The sequence below is a fragment of the Eptatretus burgeri genome, chromosome 2, assembly GCF_056783735.1.
Source record: "Eptatretus burgeri isolate ZD-2024b chromosome 2, Ebu_testis_v1, whole genome shotgun sequence".
NCBI lineage: Eukaryota > Metazoa > Chordata > Myxini > Myxiniformes > Myxinidae > Eptatretus > Eptatretus burgeri.
In genome coordinates, this window is record NC_140962.1 from 95755738 (window position 1) to 95774160 (window position 18423).

Sequence of the window (18423 nt, forward strand, 5' to 3'; positions counted from 1 at the left end):
GGAGAGAATTTACTGATGTCTATGTTGGTAGTAGTAGTAGTAGTAGTAGTAGTAGTAGTAGTAGTAGTAGTAGTAGTAGTAGTAGTAGTAGTAGTAGTAGTTTCAAGTAACGTGTTGCAAAGTGTGAACAACGTTCGTGTAGCGTGCTTACAAAACGTTACTCATAGGTTATAAATAAGTTTCGGGTATGCTAAACATTACCTCGACGTGTTTCGACTTAAGAGTAACTTACAAGTAACGTGTTTCAACGTGTGTCAACGATCGCATAACGTGCCTACAACTTATGGCCAGCGTAGCGGAACGTGTGAGTAATACGCCGGCATACGTCGTAAAATTTCAAGCATGAAAAAATTCGAGGAAAACCCAAAAGTTCAACGTTTAAAGCCAGCGTACAACGACGTATGGCAGTGTTTTTCAGCGTGCTCTCAATGTTATCAAAACTTACCCATAATGTATTCGACGTGTACCAGCGTTTAAGACAAATTTTCCAAAAATCGGCATAAGCTGGCTAAATCGTCAAGGTGTGACTGGGCCTTAAGGTCCGGTCACACCTTGACGTTTTAGCCAGCGATGGCAACGTATTAAAATGTATGTAAAACGCTGGCTTACGTTGACCTTTTGATGTTTTTTTTTAAAGATTCGGACGTATTCATAGCGACTTGGTCTTATGTATAACATATTAGTAACGGACACAGAACGTTTCGTTGTGTTATAGATAACTTATACCAACGAATGCTGAACCTGTTGTCGGCCTACACAACCTATGCCCAACGATAGTCTAACTTCGGCATAGCGCGTTGCACGCATCGCCGACGATGTCGTGACGTAGCCTATTAAAAGGCTGACGCACAACGATTCGAATCATAACTGCCGTAGAAATGGAAGTGTCAACATCGCGGTCACACCTTGGCGATCTTGCCAGCGTATGCCGACCTAATAAAAATGTGTCTAAAACGTTGGGGCACGTCAAATACGGTATGAGTAAGTTTGGTATACGTGAGTAGAACGCTAAATACGCTATCATACGTCGTAGTAAGTAGAGTACGTCAAGAAATTTTAAACATGTTCAAAATTTTACGACGTACTCGGCGTATGACACACGTTCCGCATGCGATGGGGATAAGTTTTACACACGATATGTGGACGCTTACACACGTCCACAAACGCTACTTATAAGCTACTCATAAGTCAAAACACGTCGCGGTAATGTCTTTTTTACGCGAAACTTATTTCTAACTTATGTTTGACGTGCTTTGAACCAATTCTTTACGTAGTCCCAACACACATCGACGTATGTAGACATATTCCAATGACGTCTTCCGGTCGACAAAAAAAATAAATTTACGTGTTTCTAGCTTACAACTGCCATATAAAGACGTGTTCCCAGCGGTTTTGGGAATTGGTATATAAAAATGCTGCTCATAAAAGGGGAACCCAACAGTGTTTTCGAGTTCCTTTTTGAGTCGATGTCCATGTCAGCAGTAACAGTATCAGTATCAGTATTAGTATTAGTATTAGTAGTAGTTTGTTCATGTTGGCAGTAGTAGGTGAGTGTGAGGGGGAGGGTGTGGGTTATGATGGATCGTCCTTGCGTTTAACGATTTAATGATTTAAATGATAAACTCAACGATTTAAATGGCTGCAACTCCACTATTGAAAGTAGACGCTTGCGCTCAACAATTGGATTTTTTTTACACTCAACGACTTTTAAACGGTACCACTCAGCTATTTTCATTGTTTACAATGAACGATTTAAATTGTGTCACTCGCCTTTGTTTTTTGACGCTGGGGTTTTGAAATTTGAAGCGTTTCTTCTGAACGTGTTAAAACGCTCAAACTCGACTATTTTAAATAGACGCTGCCGATGGACAATTGGAATCATAGCCAAGCTAGACATCGAAGTGTGAACATCCTCGTCATGCCGAAGAAAAGTTTGAAGAATGCTGCAAATAAGTGTCCTGGCCGTGGCCGTGGATGCTGACGCAAGGACGATCCATTATACCGACGTCTTTCAGCCTAATAGTAACTTAAAAGTAACGTCTGTCGATGTGTGGCAACGATCGCGTAACGTGCCAACAACACGTTAATCATAGGTTAGAAATAAGTTTCGGGTACGCTAAACATTACCTCGGCGTGTCTCAACTTATGATTAACTTACAAGTAGCATGTGTTGACGTCTGTCAATGATTGCAGACCGTGCATACAACCTGTGGCCAGCGTAGCGGAACGTGTGAGTCAAACGCCGGCATACGTCGTGAAATTTCAAGCATGAAAAAATTTGAGGACAACCAAAAAGTACAACGTTTAAAGCCAGCGTACAGCGATGTATGGCAGTGTTTTTCAGCATGCTCTCAATGTTATCAAAACTTAACCATAACGTATTCAACGTGTGCCAGCGTTTTAGAAAAAAAATCAAAAATCGGCATACGTTGGCTAAAACGTCAAGGTGTGACCGGGCCTTAAGGAAGGATAGAGCTACCATTGAGAGGGTCCATCATAGAGGATCCAGACTGATTCTGGGGCCAGGTTGTGCGAGATGAAACAAAAGATGTTTCCGCGTGGCAGGTGGAGCTTATCGCTCCCGGGACTCTGTAGTATTTTTCAGTTATTTAAGTTTTCTCCAGTTCTTCGTTTGTTTCTCGACTTTAATTATTTCATATTAAAGTTAGTTTAGTTGTTGCACTCCCCAAAACAATCTTGATTCCACGTTTTCATACGACGGCGGGAGGTGGTGGAGGTGGTGGAGGTGGTGGAGGGGATGGTTATTTTTTAACCCTTTCATTCGGAAAAGTTAATTATTCCCAAGACTTCTGAAAAGTGAATCCCCCCATCGAATAGTTAATCGGTGGAAAAACATATCATACTTATCATCACTATGCTACAAAAGTGACATTGCGCAATCACCATGACACTGTGACAGTTTGGTTCCTTCGTTGTGGCGAATGAAGACCTTTGTTAAGCAATGAATCGACCGAAATGAAAACGTTCGTTGTCGTGAACCTTTGCAATGCGAACTTTCAATAAGCAGGGGATACCTGTATATCCGGTCATAATGCTTTGTTTTCTGTGTTCACGCTCGATGGGATCATTAGGTTGTACGTGAGCATTACTTCCTTGTTGTCAATGATTGCTCTTGGTTCATGTTTCCATGAGTTTTCTGGGACTGGGATATTGAAATTTCTGCAAATGTGTTGGTGGATTACTTTACATACTGTACCTTGTTGTGCCTTTGTGTGTACAGCTGTTCTGACATGAGTTTTTTACATCCCAATAGTAGGTGGCTCATACTTTCTGTTCCTACCTTGAAGAACCTATACTTATCCGATTGACTCAGTCCTGCCATTTTCTGAAAACCTTTCGTATAGTGTCCCTGGTCTTGGGAATTGATAATGATTTCTTCTCCATCCCAGTTGAGCTGACCTCTTCTTAGCCATTCCAATGAGCCTTCTTTGTCGATGCCCAATCTGTCCAACTCTTTTTTTTTTTTACATCTTCCTGTTCCTTTGTTGTTCTCCCAGTTGTCGGTGTATATCTGTTGATATTTCACGTTATATTTTTATTTTGTCTGTTTACCTATCATTGGACCTGTATTAATTGCTGTTTCGGTTTAATGCGTGACATCTTCCATTTGCCCCTGTCTTTGGGAATTTTTTGTGAGGTGGGTTTTGGGATACCATCTCTGGCTTGCTGTCTTCGTGTTGGTATACAAGGTGAATTCTGCCATCTGTTGAATTTTTCACTTATTCAGCCAGTTTGACAGATGTCATGCTGCGCACTTGGTTGAGTTCCATCAGACCGCTACCTCCTTCTCGTCTCAGCAGGTAATTCTTGGGATGCACTGATTTCTAAGTGGTGAAGCCGCTTCAATATTTGATTATTTCCATTCGTCAGTCCTTCCATCTGTAAAAAAATGAAGAAGAAGAACCGAACACATGGTGTTTCTCTGAAAAATGGACCCTTTTGACCCTTTAGTTAACTGAAACCTCTTTGACCTTTAAGACCCCAAAAACCCATAGACCCAGATGACCCAAAACTCCCTGAGGACCAAGAGGACCCAAAACACCCCAAGGACCCAGAAGACCAAAAAGACACAAAAGACCCAGATGACCTGAAAGTCTCCGAAGATCCAGAAGACCCAAACGACCCTGAACACCCAAAAGACCCTGAGAATCCGAGGACCCAAAATACCCAGATCACCCAAAGTCCCCAACGACCCAAAATACCCCGTAGGCCCAAAAGACCCATAAGACAAAGAGGGCCAAAAGGACCCTGATGAATCAAAAGATCCACGAGACCCCTATGACCCTATGGACCCTTTAAGACTCAATTATAATGGATAAATGTGTGTGTGTGTGTGTGTGTGTGTGTGTGTGTGTGTGTGTGTGTGTGTGTGTGTGTGTGTGTGTGTGTGTGTGTGTGTGTGTGTGTGTGTGTGTGTGTGTGTGTGTGTGTGTGTGTGTGTGTGTGTGTGTGTGTGAGAGTGAGAGATGTTTTTTGTGGAGTTCATTTGGCTGATTAACTACAAAGAACCAGGAAGAATTCCGATGTTTTAAATGCACGCCATCTTAAGGTGTGTAGGCCAGCTTACCCGGTCCTTCCACGGCATGGCGTTCTTTTTACAAAATAAATAACAAAAATAATGATAATATTGTCCTTGCTCATGAATGAGGTTACTTAGTGGATCCACAGCCAGGGAAAACAGGAAGGGGGGAAAAGACTGTCTCCTTGAAAGATCCCATGTCATCTTCACTCCTGGTATTTCGATCTTTCCTTCCAAGTGCTGCAGAATTTGTGTGGTATTCCATAGATCCATGGCTTTCTCAATTATATTGATTATTTGGGAATTTATCTTGTACATTTGCATGCATTTTATCATCCATGAATGTGGGACACTATCAAAAGCTGTTTTTTTTATAGTCAATCCAGGCTGTGCATAATTTGGTTCTTCCAGTATTGCAGTTTTCGAGTATGGCCTTGTTTAGTAGTAAGTGGTCTATTGTTCCATAACATCCTCCCTTGCATCCCTTTTGTTCTACCTCGCGGCCTCCTTGTTATGATAGTTGGTGGTACATCGTTTCTGTGATGATTCCTGTTAAAAGTTTGCACATTGTTGGTAGACAGGTTATTGGCCGGTATTTGTGAGGGCATTGGGTCTCTTCAGATTTTGGGATGAGGAAGGTGTTACCTTCTGTGGGCCATTCATTCATTTCCTGATCCCCTTGGATAAGTTCATTGAATGCTTGAGTGGCGTGAACCCGAAGAGCATCAAATTGTTTTAGCCAGAAGTTTTGGATCCCATCTGAGCTTTTGAAGTTTGCCATATTTGCAAGTTATTGTCTTTTCTCTTCTGCATCAGTTATAACTGGGGGAATTTCCTCGAGATGTTGCTTCTTCTCCTCCAGTTTTCGGATCCATTCTGCCTCCTTATTGTGTTATTCTCAGTCTTCATAAATAGCTTTCCACAATTGTTCCAGTTCACATTTAAAGTGTGTGTGTGTGTGTGTGTGTGTGTGTGTGTGTGTGTGTGTGTGTGTGTGTGTGTGTGTGTGTGTGTGTGTGTGTGTGTGTGTGTGTGTGTGTGTGTGTGTGTGTGTGTGTGTCCTTTCTCAGATAGTCAGATATTTTCATGTCGTTGCTTCGTGCTGTGATTAGAATCTGCATTCAAATATTATTAAAATATAAGTTGGATCACAAGATCAAGATCAGTTTAAATATACTTTAGTAAACCATCAAGATGATTGATGTTTAAAAAGGTAGAAGAGATTAACCCAGGAGTGTACCATGGCAATGATGGGGCAAGTGGCCTCATTTCCTTATTTATCATACACAATAAGTGAGGAGACTACTTACACTCAGTGTCGTCTCGTGGTGACTGTGGGCCTTTTGTTTATTCGTTTCCATTCTGCATACAGAATGTAAATTCTAAAATCCTCTTCGTTTGATTCCCGACAAATAATTTACCTTGGAACGTGAGGCACGGAAGAGCCAAGGCATAAAGCCAACTTCAGCCTCTTTCACAGACGAGGAGGTGGTGCTTCGTTGTCAAGCGACGCTCGATCACCCAAAACACCATTATCTCTTGTTTTAACATAAATTTGATAAATAATTGAAAAAACATGAGACACACACACACACACACACACACACACACACACACACACACACACACACACACACACACACACACACACACACACACACACACACACACACACACACACACACACACAGTCACAGTGAGAAACAACTCACTCTTTTGTTTATATGGATATAAATATATATATATATATATATATATATATATATATATATATATATATATATATATATATTGTTGTGGGCCGGCGTGGTCGGGTGAGAAGACCAGTAGGTGTGGGAAAGCAATGTCGATTCCCACCAGACTCCCCGGAAATGTAAGCCGTCGCTCACGGATAATTCCGTGACGTGGCGGGTCGCTTAACCAACCGTGGACGCCAATAACTCAACCGCGTGACCTAGGGTCCTCCCGTCTATGGAATCGGGTTACCGAATTAACCACGTGGTTTGATTACCGGGGAACCATGCCCTCGGTGCGCCTTGTCCGAACCGGATCAGATCACTTCTCCGGAATCGATGCAGCCAAGCGACACTGCCAAGGACGTACTGGCGAGAAGGAACGGATCGTTGGTAATAAAGACCCGTCTAAACTTAGATTCGAACCATGCTGGACCAATGAGAGAAAAGACAACGGCAAGCTGGGAACATTCCTAATGATAATTATTTATTAACAGGCAAGCGAGGAAAAGTATGTGGTACGACAAGGATTTATCAGGTTTGTAACGCAGGGAAAGAGGAGAGAGGTGTGGGGTGCGACAATAATACAAGCAACTTACGAAAGCAGACAGTGCAGACTTGACGTGAGATTAATAACAGTTACAACAATAATGCACTTCCACAGACTTACTTAACAGACAGGTGCCAGCACACTCAGACACATACAGAAGAAGAAACCCCAATGAGGAGGGACTTTTGCAGCCAGGGAGGGAGGGGGTTGACGTTATGCTCTCAGTACCTGGGCGTTTCGAGGGATGGGATGCTCCGTGGTGCAGTACCGACAGTAGTCGCGTTGTCTCTGGCCCAAGTCATACGTGTGGAGCCTGTATTCTGAAGGAGGAGCTTGAGTGGAGAAGTGCGGAGTCCTGAGTGCGAGGTTAGAGTAGTGCGCAGAGACTAGAAGAAGGAGGCGGTTCGTCAAGGCGAGACGTGGGCGGAGTCAAGAAGCAGGAACACACCACGTGAAAACACCACTCCGAATCACACACACAAAATGGAGGAGCTTCTCCGTCTTTTATAGAGCCCAAAGCTCGGGGGAGAGGATCATGCCGAATTTGATGTCATTGCCCGAATCGGGCGCTTTGATTGGCCCCGACCCCACACGTGGTCCGCCAGCTTGGGCCGGGTTTCGGGTGGATGTTGGTGCAGCCACCCACCTTACTGCTAAAGCGTACATGACTCACCGCACATGTCGGGTTTCGGGAGGACGTTGGTGCAGCTCCCCCACCTTGCTGCTAAAACGTTCGTGACTGATTTATCCCAGGAAAGAAAAGAAGAGAAGAGTGGAAATGAAAAGAAAGGGAAAATGATTTATTAACCCTAACTATTAGACCATCGCAACACACTGCTGGTTGTCTCGCGAGACAAAAGGTAGGGGACTATCTACACGTACAATAATGGGATAACTGTCTTCGGGACACCTATCTGTTGTATGCACGCGGTTCTGAGAACCGCAACAATATATATACATATATATTTTTTATTATTTATTTATATATATATATATATATATATATATATATATTATTTATAATATATAGTAATACATTTTTTAAATTGTAAAGAGACTTTATGGACACCCTGTATATATATATATATATATATACATATATATATATATGTATATATATATATATATATATATATATATATATATATATATATATATATATATATATATACATACACACGAGGTGTGTTCAAAAAGTATCCAACCTTAATTTTTCATGCGTAAATAAATGAAGCTCAGGAGGCGTGGTTTGGTGCACGATCTCATTTCATTTCGGGATGTTGAGGGCCAACCAGAACGTGCTTCACTTTCCACTGATGTGCGACCATCTTTGAAGCGGTTGTACCATTCTTATCTGTGTGGTGCCCATTGCTTCGTTCCCGAAGGCCTGTTGAATCTTGCGGATCGTTTCCACTTGGGAATCGCCAAGCTTTACACAAACTTTGATGCAGTAGCGTTGTTCAAGTTTTTCCGTCATTTTGTCAAAAACGAAAATCCGACGGCGCTCACTTACACTTCCTCACTCATCGGCGGTCTGTCGGCGACTGACAGCTTCTGCAGGCGGGAAAATATTCACGCATACGAATTAAGATCGCCTACATACGTGCACCAAACCACGCCTCCCTCGCTTCATTTGTTTACGCACGAAAAATTAAGGTTGGATACTTTTTGAACACACCTCCTATATATGTGTATATATATATATATATATATATATATATATATATATATATATATATATATATATATATATATATATATATATATATATATGTGTGTATATATAATATATATATATATATATATATATATATATATATATATATATATATTTTGTTAAGGATTCAGCAGTGGTGGGATTCGCATCCGACTCTTGATAGCCAAATGTTACAGATTCGGTGCCACCCTCACCACCGCCTTCTCTGGGGTTATAACGCCAGCTGGCTCGGCACAGGCCTCGGGTCACGTGTCTTCAATCGCGATACCAACGTACCCCTGGATCTTACCAGTTGGGGAAATAGACCCCGGTTACAGACTGGTTTTGTCAGATACCGAGCATTTTCTGCCAGTCTGTAACCATTTTGGTTTTATATACCAATCGAGCGAATTGTTTCTCAGCGCGGCACGAATTGACTCAAAGCGGCAACTTCATACGAATCAGCCAGATTCATTGGGGAACATCGGGGAAGACAACACAAGCAAAATATTCACGACAATGTTTTGATTAATCTATAACCCGTTCCTCACTAGGGAGATACGGATTATTGGTTTCGAAGGGGTCCCTACCGAGATGAGCCTTAAATGACATGCAGACAAGACATAGACTGCATGCAGACAAGACAGAGTACTTGGTGATGTTTCATGTACGAGAGGAAAGTGTCAAAAGCACGAATGTCGCTTGTAACAAGCCGACGTCCACGGATTCGAGCCCCAAGCTCGAGCATGCCGCGTGGCAAGATGGCGCTCGTCCTCCTTTGTTGCACCGCCCACGCACGCCGCCTCCGTGCGTTCAGACCCCGCGAGGTCGACTTCACCAGACCGTCAGGTCGATGGTGGGTTTCAGCTGGTTTCTCACAGGGTCCAGCATACAAGTCCAGGCCTGGCCTGTTCACCAGGCCTCCTTCACCAGGTGTCGATATATGATGACATGCAGATGACAGGCAGAGTCAACCCCACCTGGTATCAATTCAACAGCCAAGGGGGATTTGAACTCAGGATCCTCAGATCCCAAGCCCACCACCCTAATCATTAAGCCAACACCAGGCATGCAGGGATATTGATCTACTCAAATCAAATCTCTACATTGCAAGCCTCCACCCCAAATTGGTAGTGTTTCTGCTCACTTGTGAGTTCAAAGTTTAAACCGACAGCCAAATAGTATTTGCTTTCTAATCCTGCATTGAGGTGCTGATAATTGGCAAAGTGTTTTTGAAACTTAAGTAAAAGCAGAGGCAAATCAACTATTTGTTTCTGTTGCACAGTTGTATTCCCATCCCCACAGCACTGCGAGAAACCATTTTTGTGTGAATTTATGTTGCTTCCATTGTTTGATCAGTTCGAATAAATGGAGATTTTGCACCAAGTTGGTTGCGCAGAAAGTAAAGGAACTTGAACGGCTGGCCTCAATTAGGCAGGTGTTGGGGCTCTCCATGGACTCTGCTATTGGGGCTTGACTGTAGCACAGATAGAATAGCTGGAATTGCCCCTAAGGGTCACTTATTAACTTACTCACACCCTGCCCTTAGCACCTGCACTCTTGATAACTTGCTGCCTGCCACACTGCTTTTCATACCCATATATATATATCTCCCACTATGCTTGGCTTAGAGCCAACACTAACCTTGGGAATACTTTGAATATTTAAACCAAAATAAAGGGATGTGGCTGTTAATTCTAAAAATGGGGTTTGTGCACAGAATATTAATTGCAGGGGGACAGGGTTTCAGCAGGTATAGTTAAGCTCGGTGGTTTGAATAAGAGAGACCATGAGTTAGAGGTGGGTAGCAGACCTTGAAATCCAGGAGGAAGGGGAAGAAACAAACAACACAAGATGAGAAAAGTCTGCAAAGTCACCAGACAGCCTTTGGTGAGCAAGAAGGAGACTTTGCAGCTCAGCAACTTGTGACAAGATGATGATGCAGAGGGCCGAACACCAAAGACACAGAGGGTTCTAAGAAGACATAGGGCCATCGAGCCAATAGCCTGAATTGGGTAAGATGGGAAGTAGCAGCATTCATCGACAGGGAGGAGCTATATCCCATGGCATGTCAGATGAAGGCCTTTTATACTATGATGGGATAAAGGATCTCAAGGAAGGAATTGGGCATGTAGAGAATCTCAAAGTGGTGGCCAGATTTGAAGGCCAACTTGGTGATATTAATCACTGAAGAAAGGTTGAGGCCCAAAACCTCTCGACACTGTCTCATTCCTAGAGGCTGATTACAGAAATTCATCGAGCATTTGCCAGTTGGTCATAATGGAAGGATAAGATGAAAATATTTGTTTCTCCTGCCTTAAAATATATGTTTCAAGTGGAGATGATAATTTGCTTGTTTTCAGATTGGTCAAGAGGATGCTGTCGCAGCTTGCTTGCCAGAGGGGTAAAAATGGCACAGGATGGAATGAGATTCAAATAGATGGAATGGATTTTTCAGTGAAGAAGAGAGGTCACTGCTGTAGAGCAATAACAGAATTAGTTCCACAATGTATGCTTAAGTGACGCCAACCTCATGATGGTTATCATTAGCTGACAGTTTGGAAAGCAGAATGGTATTCAGACTGCATTGATTGCATGGACAATGTCAAGGAAAATCGTCTTGTCCTCTTGATTGAGATTGTGTATGTTTCTCCATTGTTGATGTGGGAGGAGCAGCATTTTCAGGGTGGAATGACCTGGACAGAAGCCAAACTGATGATAGGAAATCAGAGTTCTCAACTCGTCTGGAGAACAGATGAGTTGAGATCTGCATCAATTTTCATTTCCATCATTTTGCCTATGATGGGAAGAAGCCTGACTGGCCTATATCCTTATAGATTCGTGCTTCTGATCGAACTTGAGGTACACAGATATGCTGCCCATTGACTTTGAACCGGAAACTGAAAACCTTAACTTGTGCGTACATTTCATTTGATAATGCCAGTGGTGTCGGTGTTCATTTAACCAATAATCTTTGAAGAATATTAATATCGATTTAAAAGAAATAGCAAAAGAACAGAAAACGAATAAATAAATAAATAAATAAAAGCAATGATATACGAGAAGAAATTTCATCAAACAAAATGTGCTATTTGTTCAGTGAGACTCAACCCTTGTGGTACTACCTCTGCATAAACACAGACCTTGCTATTCTGCACTTACAGGCTCCCTGGTGTTGAGCTGGCTCTGAAAATCTGAGAAAACTAATTTGCTGCATTTTCTTTCTTTTTTTGGTGCATTAAAGCCCAAAACGCACAAGTTCAGGCATTTTGTGAGGCAAAATAGGTGTTCACACTGCCGCAGCAGGTGTTGGAGTTGCACGTCTTACACCGTGCTGGGATTTTCACACCTTCATGACAAGCCACACTGTGGGGTGGTGGTGATTCACCTCACTGCTTTCTGACCACATAAGTCAACCAAATACAATTTAACCTATTCTTGTGCCATTTATCACTAAGTGTTTTTTTTAAGTATATTTTAAAAACTAAGGGAGCATTGAAATCATTCTTTTCTACACATTATAAGATTGCTCCTTTTTCTTTACATGCCTGTCATCTTCAGTTCAGCATTTAATTTGTTTTCATTTTAAATATTGGTTGGATAAATTTGGTGCCGGTGATTTTCCGCAATCGTGAAAAACGAATGGAATTCATGGAATCCATGACTTGAAACGGAAAACCGAATCTGACACGGGGGGGGGGGGGGGGAAACAGAATGTAGTAAATACAGAAGAAAAGTCGAGATTCGTTCTAATTACAAATTAAATATTCATTACATTGTCTGATTTTATGTGTGTGCTTGTCTTCAGACTTGATTCCCACAGTATAATTACGAAAAGTGGTAAAAAGAAAAACGCAGCATTTCGATGCACTGGGGGTACTGTCTATACCTTCTTACCCAGACTGCAAGCACAGCCAATGCTCCGCTCATGTCAATCGCAGCTGCTTCGGACGAGTCGCTGTGAATCTAGATCTCGATTGCTCGCACTAATTGCTGAATGAAATGCCACCTGACAATCTCTGGAGAGCCATCAAAGTGAAATTTGATTTGAAAGTTGCCCCACTTTGTTGAAAACCAGGTGAAAATATTCCCTGGAAATATGATCGTCAGCAAAAGCAAAACGGTGGTCATCACATGCGCATGCATGTAACTTTGGAGAACCTTTGTTTTTTTTGCGATTAAAAAAATATTTGTCGAAATACAGATGAGATTTGCCAAAAATAATTTTCAAAAACCTCAAAAGAAACACTTGCAACACTATTTTTGTCTTTGCATCATGAATCAAAAATACATTCAGAAAATTGTGCACACCTATTTTGCCTCACCGTTCTTGCTCATCCCGTCCGTAATTCTCAGGAAATCAACCCGTCGGTGAAGATGGGTTCTTCTCGAGTCATGATTAATTTAGTTTAAATTGCCACGTTTCCATATTTTTCCGGTTTCCATCTTTTTCCCAACTTCCGTTTATAATTCAATTTTGAATTCTTTGTTCCCCGTGTTTCCGTGTCACTCTGGCGGCCAAATTCACCGTCCAGGGGCGCCTTGGAGGGTTTGAGGTTCACAGACTTGAGGAAAATTGTATTTTTTATTTCGATCCAAGTATACAAATATATGTGTTTTGCCATTGGTGACACAAAACAATTTATTTTCTAAAAAGGAATTTAGTTTTTTTGGAAACGGATTCGGCACCTTTTTTTCGAATGGAGAATCATTGGTGCTACAGATTGAATAAATGAGTTTTTCTTCGTCTTCGTCTTCGTCTTCATTTTCTTCTTCTCAACACAGTTTGGTAAGTTCCTTCAGAGAACAACCTTTAATTTGTAAACTGTTAAGTGGTTGAAAACATCAGCTGACTGTTTGGATTGACAACTATGTTTAAGATTGCACACTGATGTTGTGACGAGGTTGCAACAACTGAAAATACATATGTGCTTTATATGAGGCCAGTGGAAGGTAAAAATTGGTCTGGATTGAAAAAAGAAAATAAAACAGGATTGTTCAGGTGTAGTACATTTACCTTCGAGCCATTTCGGCGTGTTCAATTTTTGACCCGACGATAAACCATCGGATTGGTACTTCACAGGCTTGGTGTCGCATCGCAAAAGTGTACCGTCCATCTGATTGTCGTTCAGCTGGATTTTGTCTGTTAACATTGGCTGATGGACGTTAAAAATGCCACAGTGTCTTTCGACAAACAATAGGTGAGTTATCACCAGAATCCTGAATAAAGTCCTGCCAATTTTAGTCAGATGTCAAGCTGAGCCAGCTAGTTCAGGAATGAGTTGGGCAAAGACGAAGTACATGCTCTGAAAATGACGTAAGGAGGACAGGGTGCAAGGAAAGAATCCAAATGTTGTGAAACATTTATTACAAGAAAAGGCCATTTGGTCCATCAAATACAGTAGGTGTCACGTCCATGTTGATTGATATAATCAGTCAATTTTGATTTAATACTTATCTTTTGTAACTTCTGCTTCACGGAAAATGATCTGTTTACTTGAAAAAGATCTTTGAGTGTGCTTCCTTTTATCTTCATTTAAAAATGTATGTATTTCTGTCCTTTTTGCAGTGTTTGCAGTGCGAGTTGTTTGCTCTGCAATACTGTTAAAGTCGCTTGCCGCTTGTGCTCGCCTTTCTTTAAAAAGTGTTGAAAACACAATCCCGACCAAGTGTAAAATTTAGTCGTGTTTCTGGTTTTCTTGAATTTTGAGACTGTCTTTTTATCCCTGATTCGGTGGAACCCACATTTTCTGCATTGCGATGTGGGGATGGTGAATGTATTTTCAGGTGGTTAGAGCTGGAGAAAATGAAATTCAAAGAAGGAAAAAACAATGTGAATTGATTGGAATGGATAAAAACAAAAAAATGGAGGGGCTTTGGGGGAGGATGGTGGTTGGGGGTGGGGTGGAAGGTTATGTCAAAATTGTACTATTCTATCGATGTTGTGTCCTTCCCATGGTTTCATAACTAGTTGTTCTCATGCTGAATGAGCTGCATGGTCTGAGTTCAACTCCATTACCTGCTGAAGTTCCATAGTTCAATGTCTGTGTTCCCCTTAGGTGGTACTGCGCCCCACCCCAACCAGCAGCCGATCAGCCGACTGGCATAAGATGGTCGTGCCAAAAAACAGTCCCGACCAGGATCTTCGCATCCGTCTCGCCATCCGGATGGACAAACCACAGAATTTAAAGCATTGCGGGTAAGGGTCTTCCTCCCTTGCTTGGTCACATTGTGTATTAATATGTGCACGTGCCCTTTTGTTAATTGATAGACTTCACTTTTCAGAATCTCTTTCTGTTCTTTGACGCAACTACAAAGAGATTCAGGGTATTTAATTCCACATAGTAATTTTCCTGCTCCACTTTTGACTTGAACTTGCATTGTTGATGTCCAATTATATTTAGTGATTTTGTCATAAGTAACCCAACATTTGCAACATGTAGATCTCAGAACAAGGGACAGTAAAGTGGATTCGTCATACAATAACATCTCAAAGCAATCCCTGCATTTCAATTCCTACCGGTTTACCTCGTTAATATCTCCATTGTCTTCAGTTGACCCACAGCATTGCTCTTTGATTGATTACCAGTACTCACTATTGAGTTGACTCCCTCTTCCTCTCTCTTCTCCAAAAATACTTTGCCATTGCTTTTATCCACTACTAGTCATGGCAGAAATTTGCAATTTGGCCAGGGTGTCGGCACACATTGGCCTACTCCTTTTTGAAAATAAATAATTTGCGATCTATAACGGCTCACCCAGTGAATTCTCACAGATGAGAGACACTGCTTGACGTCCATACGAGGGACGGCGGCACACTCGTATATGCAATGTCCTGCCCGCGAAACATCAGGGCTGCAGTTTATAGTCTGATAAAGAAAATGAACCCAGATTAGACAACCCAAAGGTCAGTGTGCTACCTCAGTACCAACAACACAATATATGGCTGTTTGGGCATTCACATAAACAACCATTTCTTTTATATAAAGGAAGCACGTTATTCTCGTCTATTTTTATGGAAGAGGCGATTGATTGGTCCCACAAGAAAACCAAATTGAGTTGCTAAAGAAATATGCAATTCACAAGGGGCAGTCGATGCAAGCATATGTCAATGCCATTTCACCCTTGATCGTGACTTGGAACGCAAGATCGGCAAAGCAGTTTAGTGGGTGATTACATTTCAACAGGAGTCGATTTGTAGGAGAGAATTCATTTGCCTTGTGCTAATGTCACCTTCTTTAAGGGTTTAGCTTGACTTGTATCAGCTTTGCTCAAATATCCAAGGTGTTGGTCTCAACAAATTGCAGGTGAAGTGAATACTTGTCCCTCGCATGGATCCTGAGCAAACAGTGCGCAAGGTGTGAGCACACACCTTTAATGATTGCAAGCAGGGGGTGAAAGCTTGGTGCTAGTTGATTTTTTTTTTCTTTTAATCTCATTTAAATGACTGAAGGTCAAGACCCTTAGCTTGATATTGGAATGAAAGTTTACTTTTGTCTATTTGGTTAAATAGTAGTTGTTGTTGTTTTGTTTCATTTTATTTTTTAATCATATACTTATTTAATTTCATTTTGTAGTCTCAGGCTCATTCATCGAGGAGGTGTACACGTATCAAATGCTGGGCAATGACATTACGAGACATCACGGAACTTTTACATTAATTTCAACGCGATGAGGAGAAAATGGACAAATGATCCGAATAGATGAGATTTGACCCTGGGATCCAAGAATTGTGAGCTGTGCACATGAGATCTCCTAAACAGGCAAACTGAAATTTCAGATGTGTACGTTATAAAATGTCCTTTCAGACAGGGATGCAAATCCAGCTGTCAGGTCCACAATTAGGTTATCAATGAATATCCCATGGCATGTCTGGAAAAGAGTAGGCTATTGTGTTTTAGCACACAGACTAAATTTGCTGCCTGGAGTTCAATTGGGGGCATACATATTGATTATAACATAAAGGGAAGTAATCGATGGATTCCTTTAAAGTTACGATTGAGGTTTGTACAAAGAAGATTAATCGAGTGCCGAAAAACGTGTTCTTTGGCTTAACGTTCATCCGATGGACGGCATACACATTGATACATTCCACTGCACGTGAAACATCAGGATGTCAGTTTATAGCCGAGTTGAGATTCAAATCCAGGCTAGAGAACTCAGAGGTCAGGACACATACCTCTCAAGCTATCCTGCTAGCTGCGCAAATATATTTCCTGTTTAACCCGAACATGTTTAACAATTGGTTCACTAGTTGCCTTTGTCTGTCTGTGCTGTCTACAAACGTCAGTTTATAATCGAGGAACAACTTGATTTCAATTGAATGTTATATTTTTAACATAGATAGGAAAACAAACCTCTAATTTAACAGGATTATGGCTCTGAGTTTGTCCCAATTACACATGCGCAGAGAGGAATAAAGTATTTGTTTTTTTTTTTACTCTGTGTGCCTGCCTGGGAGTGAAACACAATTGAAAATCATTCCAAATAGGAAACTTACTATTTTTAGCGAAATAATAAAGGACACAAACAACAGGCAGGAATAACTAATGTAACATGTTAGATAAGGTGGTGTAATAGACGGTGGGGGGGGGGGAGGGGTGGAATGGTGGTAAAACCCAAGATTTATTTATTTATTTATATACCTTTAAACCTATTCAAATTGAATTATAAACATGAACACTGGAGAACATAAATCACCTGAGTAATACTTTCAAGAACCATGGTAGACATCGATTATATGGCATGTGATAGGGACAGTATTGGGGTGAAGAAAACTGCCAATATGGCTTTGTAAATATATTTCTGGAGTTTTTTTTTAAAATGAACTTTAAAATCCTTATTTTATTAAGTTTGAAGTATATACTTCAACATATACTTGCATGGGGTATCATGTTCTTTGAACTCACTAGTTTTGTTTTGTGTCATTTCTTTTCTACATTTATCCAAGGCACATGGAGGAGCTTGTACATATATCATCTGCAGGAAAACGACATTAGCGAAGATCAAGGTTCTTTCACATGAATTTATGCAAGGACGTTCTAGGATATATGGGATTTGAACCTGGCTGGGTTCGTTGCATCATGAGCCAGGAGTTCAGATGAGAACGCTAACAGGCAAACCCATTTTTCTTTCAGGATTGTAAAGGTTAAGTTACCAGAATGGCAGAGATTAATGAGAGGGTTTCCTTTGCATCACCTTAAAATATTAAACTTTAGCAAATATCTCCAGCTGTGCCCAGAAAGTAATCCAAATGCCTCATTAGCCTTTTAATCATTCGTACTTGTAATTAATTACAAAATTATAACAGTTCAGCTTAATGCTCTTTGTGAAGTGCATTTGAGAAAGCCTCTTGTTGAAATGATCAACATCCCAATCATCTCATTAGTGGCTCCATTCCTTTGTGTTATTTTGACTGTTGTTCCTAACACTTCTTTTTCATTTTCTTGGGTTCTCATTTGCAGGCCTTGGTAAATTTCACAGTTGTTGGAAGCTTTCTGTAACTGTCAATTTTTTTATTTTTATTTTAGCTGCAGGCGTAAACGAGGTCTTTGGAGGGGGATAGGGAGAGGTAGAATGGTGGGTGGAGAAGGACCCCATGCCTGGTTATGTTGCAAAACAAATTCACTCATTGTCAACATTGTAGTTAGACGACAACACCTATGTTCAGAAAATGACAAACCATCATTCTCTTGCTAAAGTTTCTGTTTTCACTCATCTCCTGCTGGTATGCTTACAAATTTTGTCAATCTCTGAACTATTCGGACGATTGTTTGTGCCTTTGTCTTTATTGCCAAACTAGTTTGCAAACTAAACCTTAGTGTTTTTACATCATCGTCCTCATCCTCACCTCCTCTCTCTCTCTCTTGTTACCCCATCCTTGTTGACAAAAAAGAAGAAAGAA

At 41.2% G+C, this 18423-nt stretch overlaps 1 protein-coding gene across 1 annotated transcript in view; it reads left to right on the top strand.

The window, feature by feature from the left end:
* Positions 1 to 18423, top strand: part of LOC147032614 (calcium-dependent secretion activator 1-like) — a 488157-nt gene that overhangs the window by 221709 nt on the left and 248025 nt on the right. Inside the window, exon 9 of the mRNA XM_085850762.1 lies at positions 14579 to 14718. Coding sequence (XP_085706888.1) covers positions 14579 to 14718 — 140 coding nt within the window. The remainder of the gene's footprint in view (positions 1 to 14578; positions 14719 to 18423) is intronic.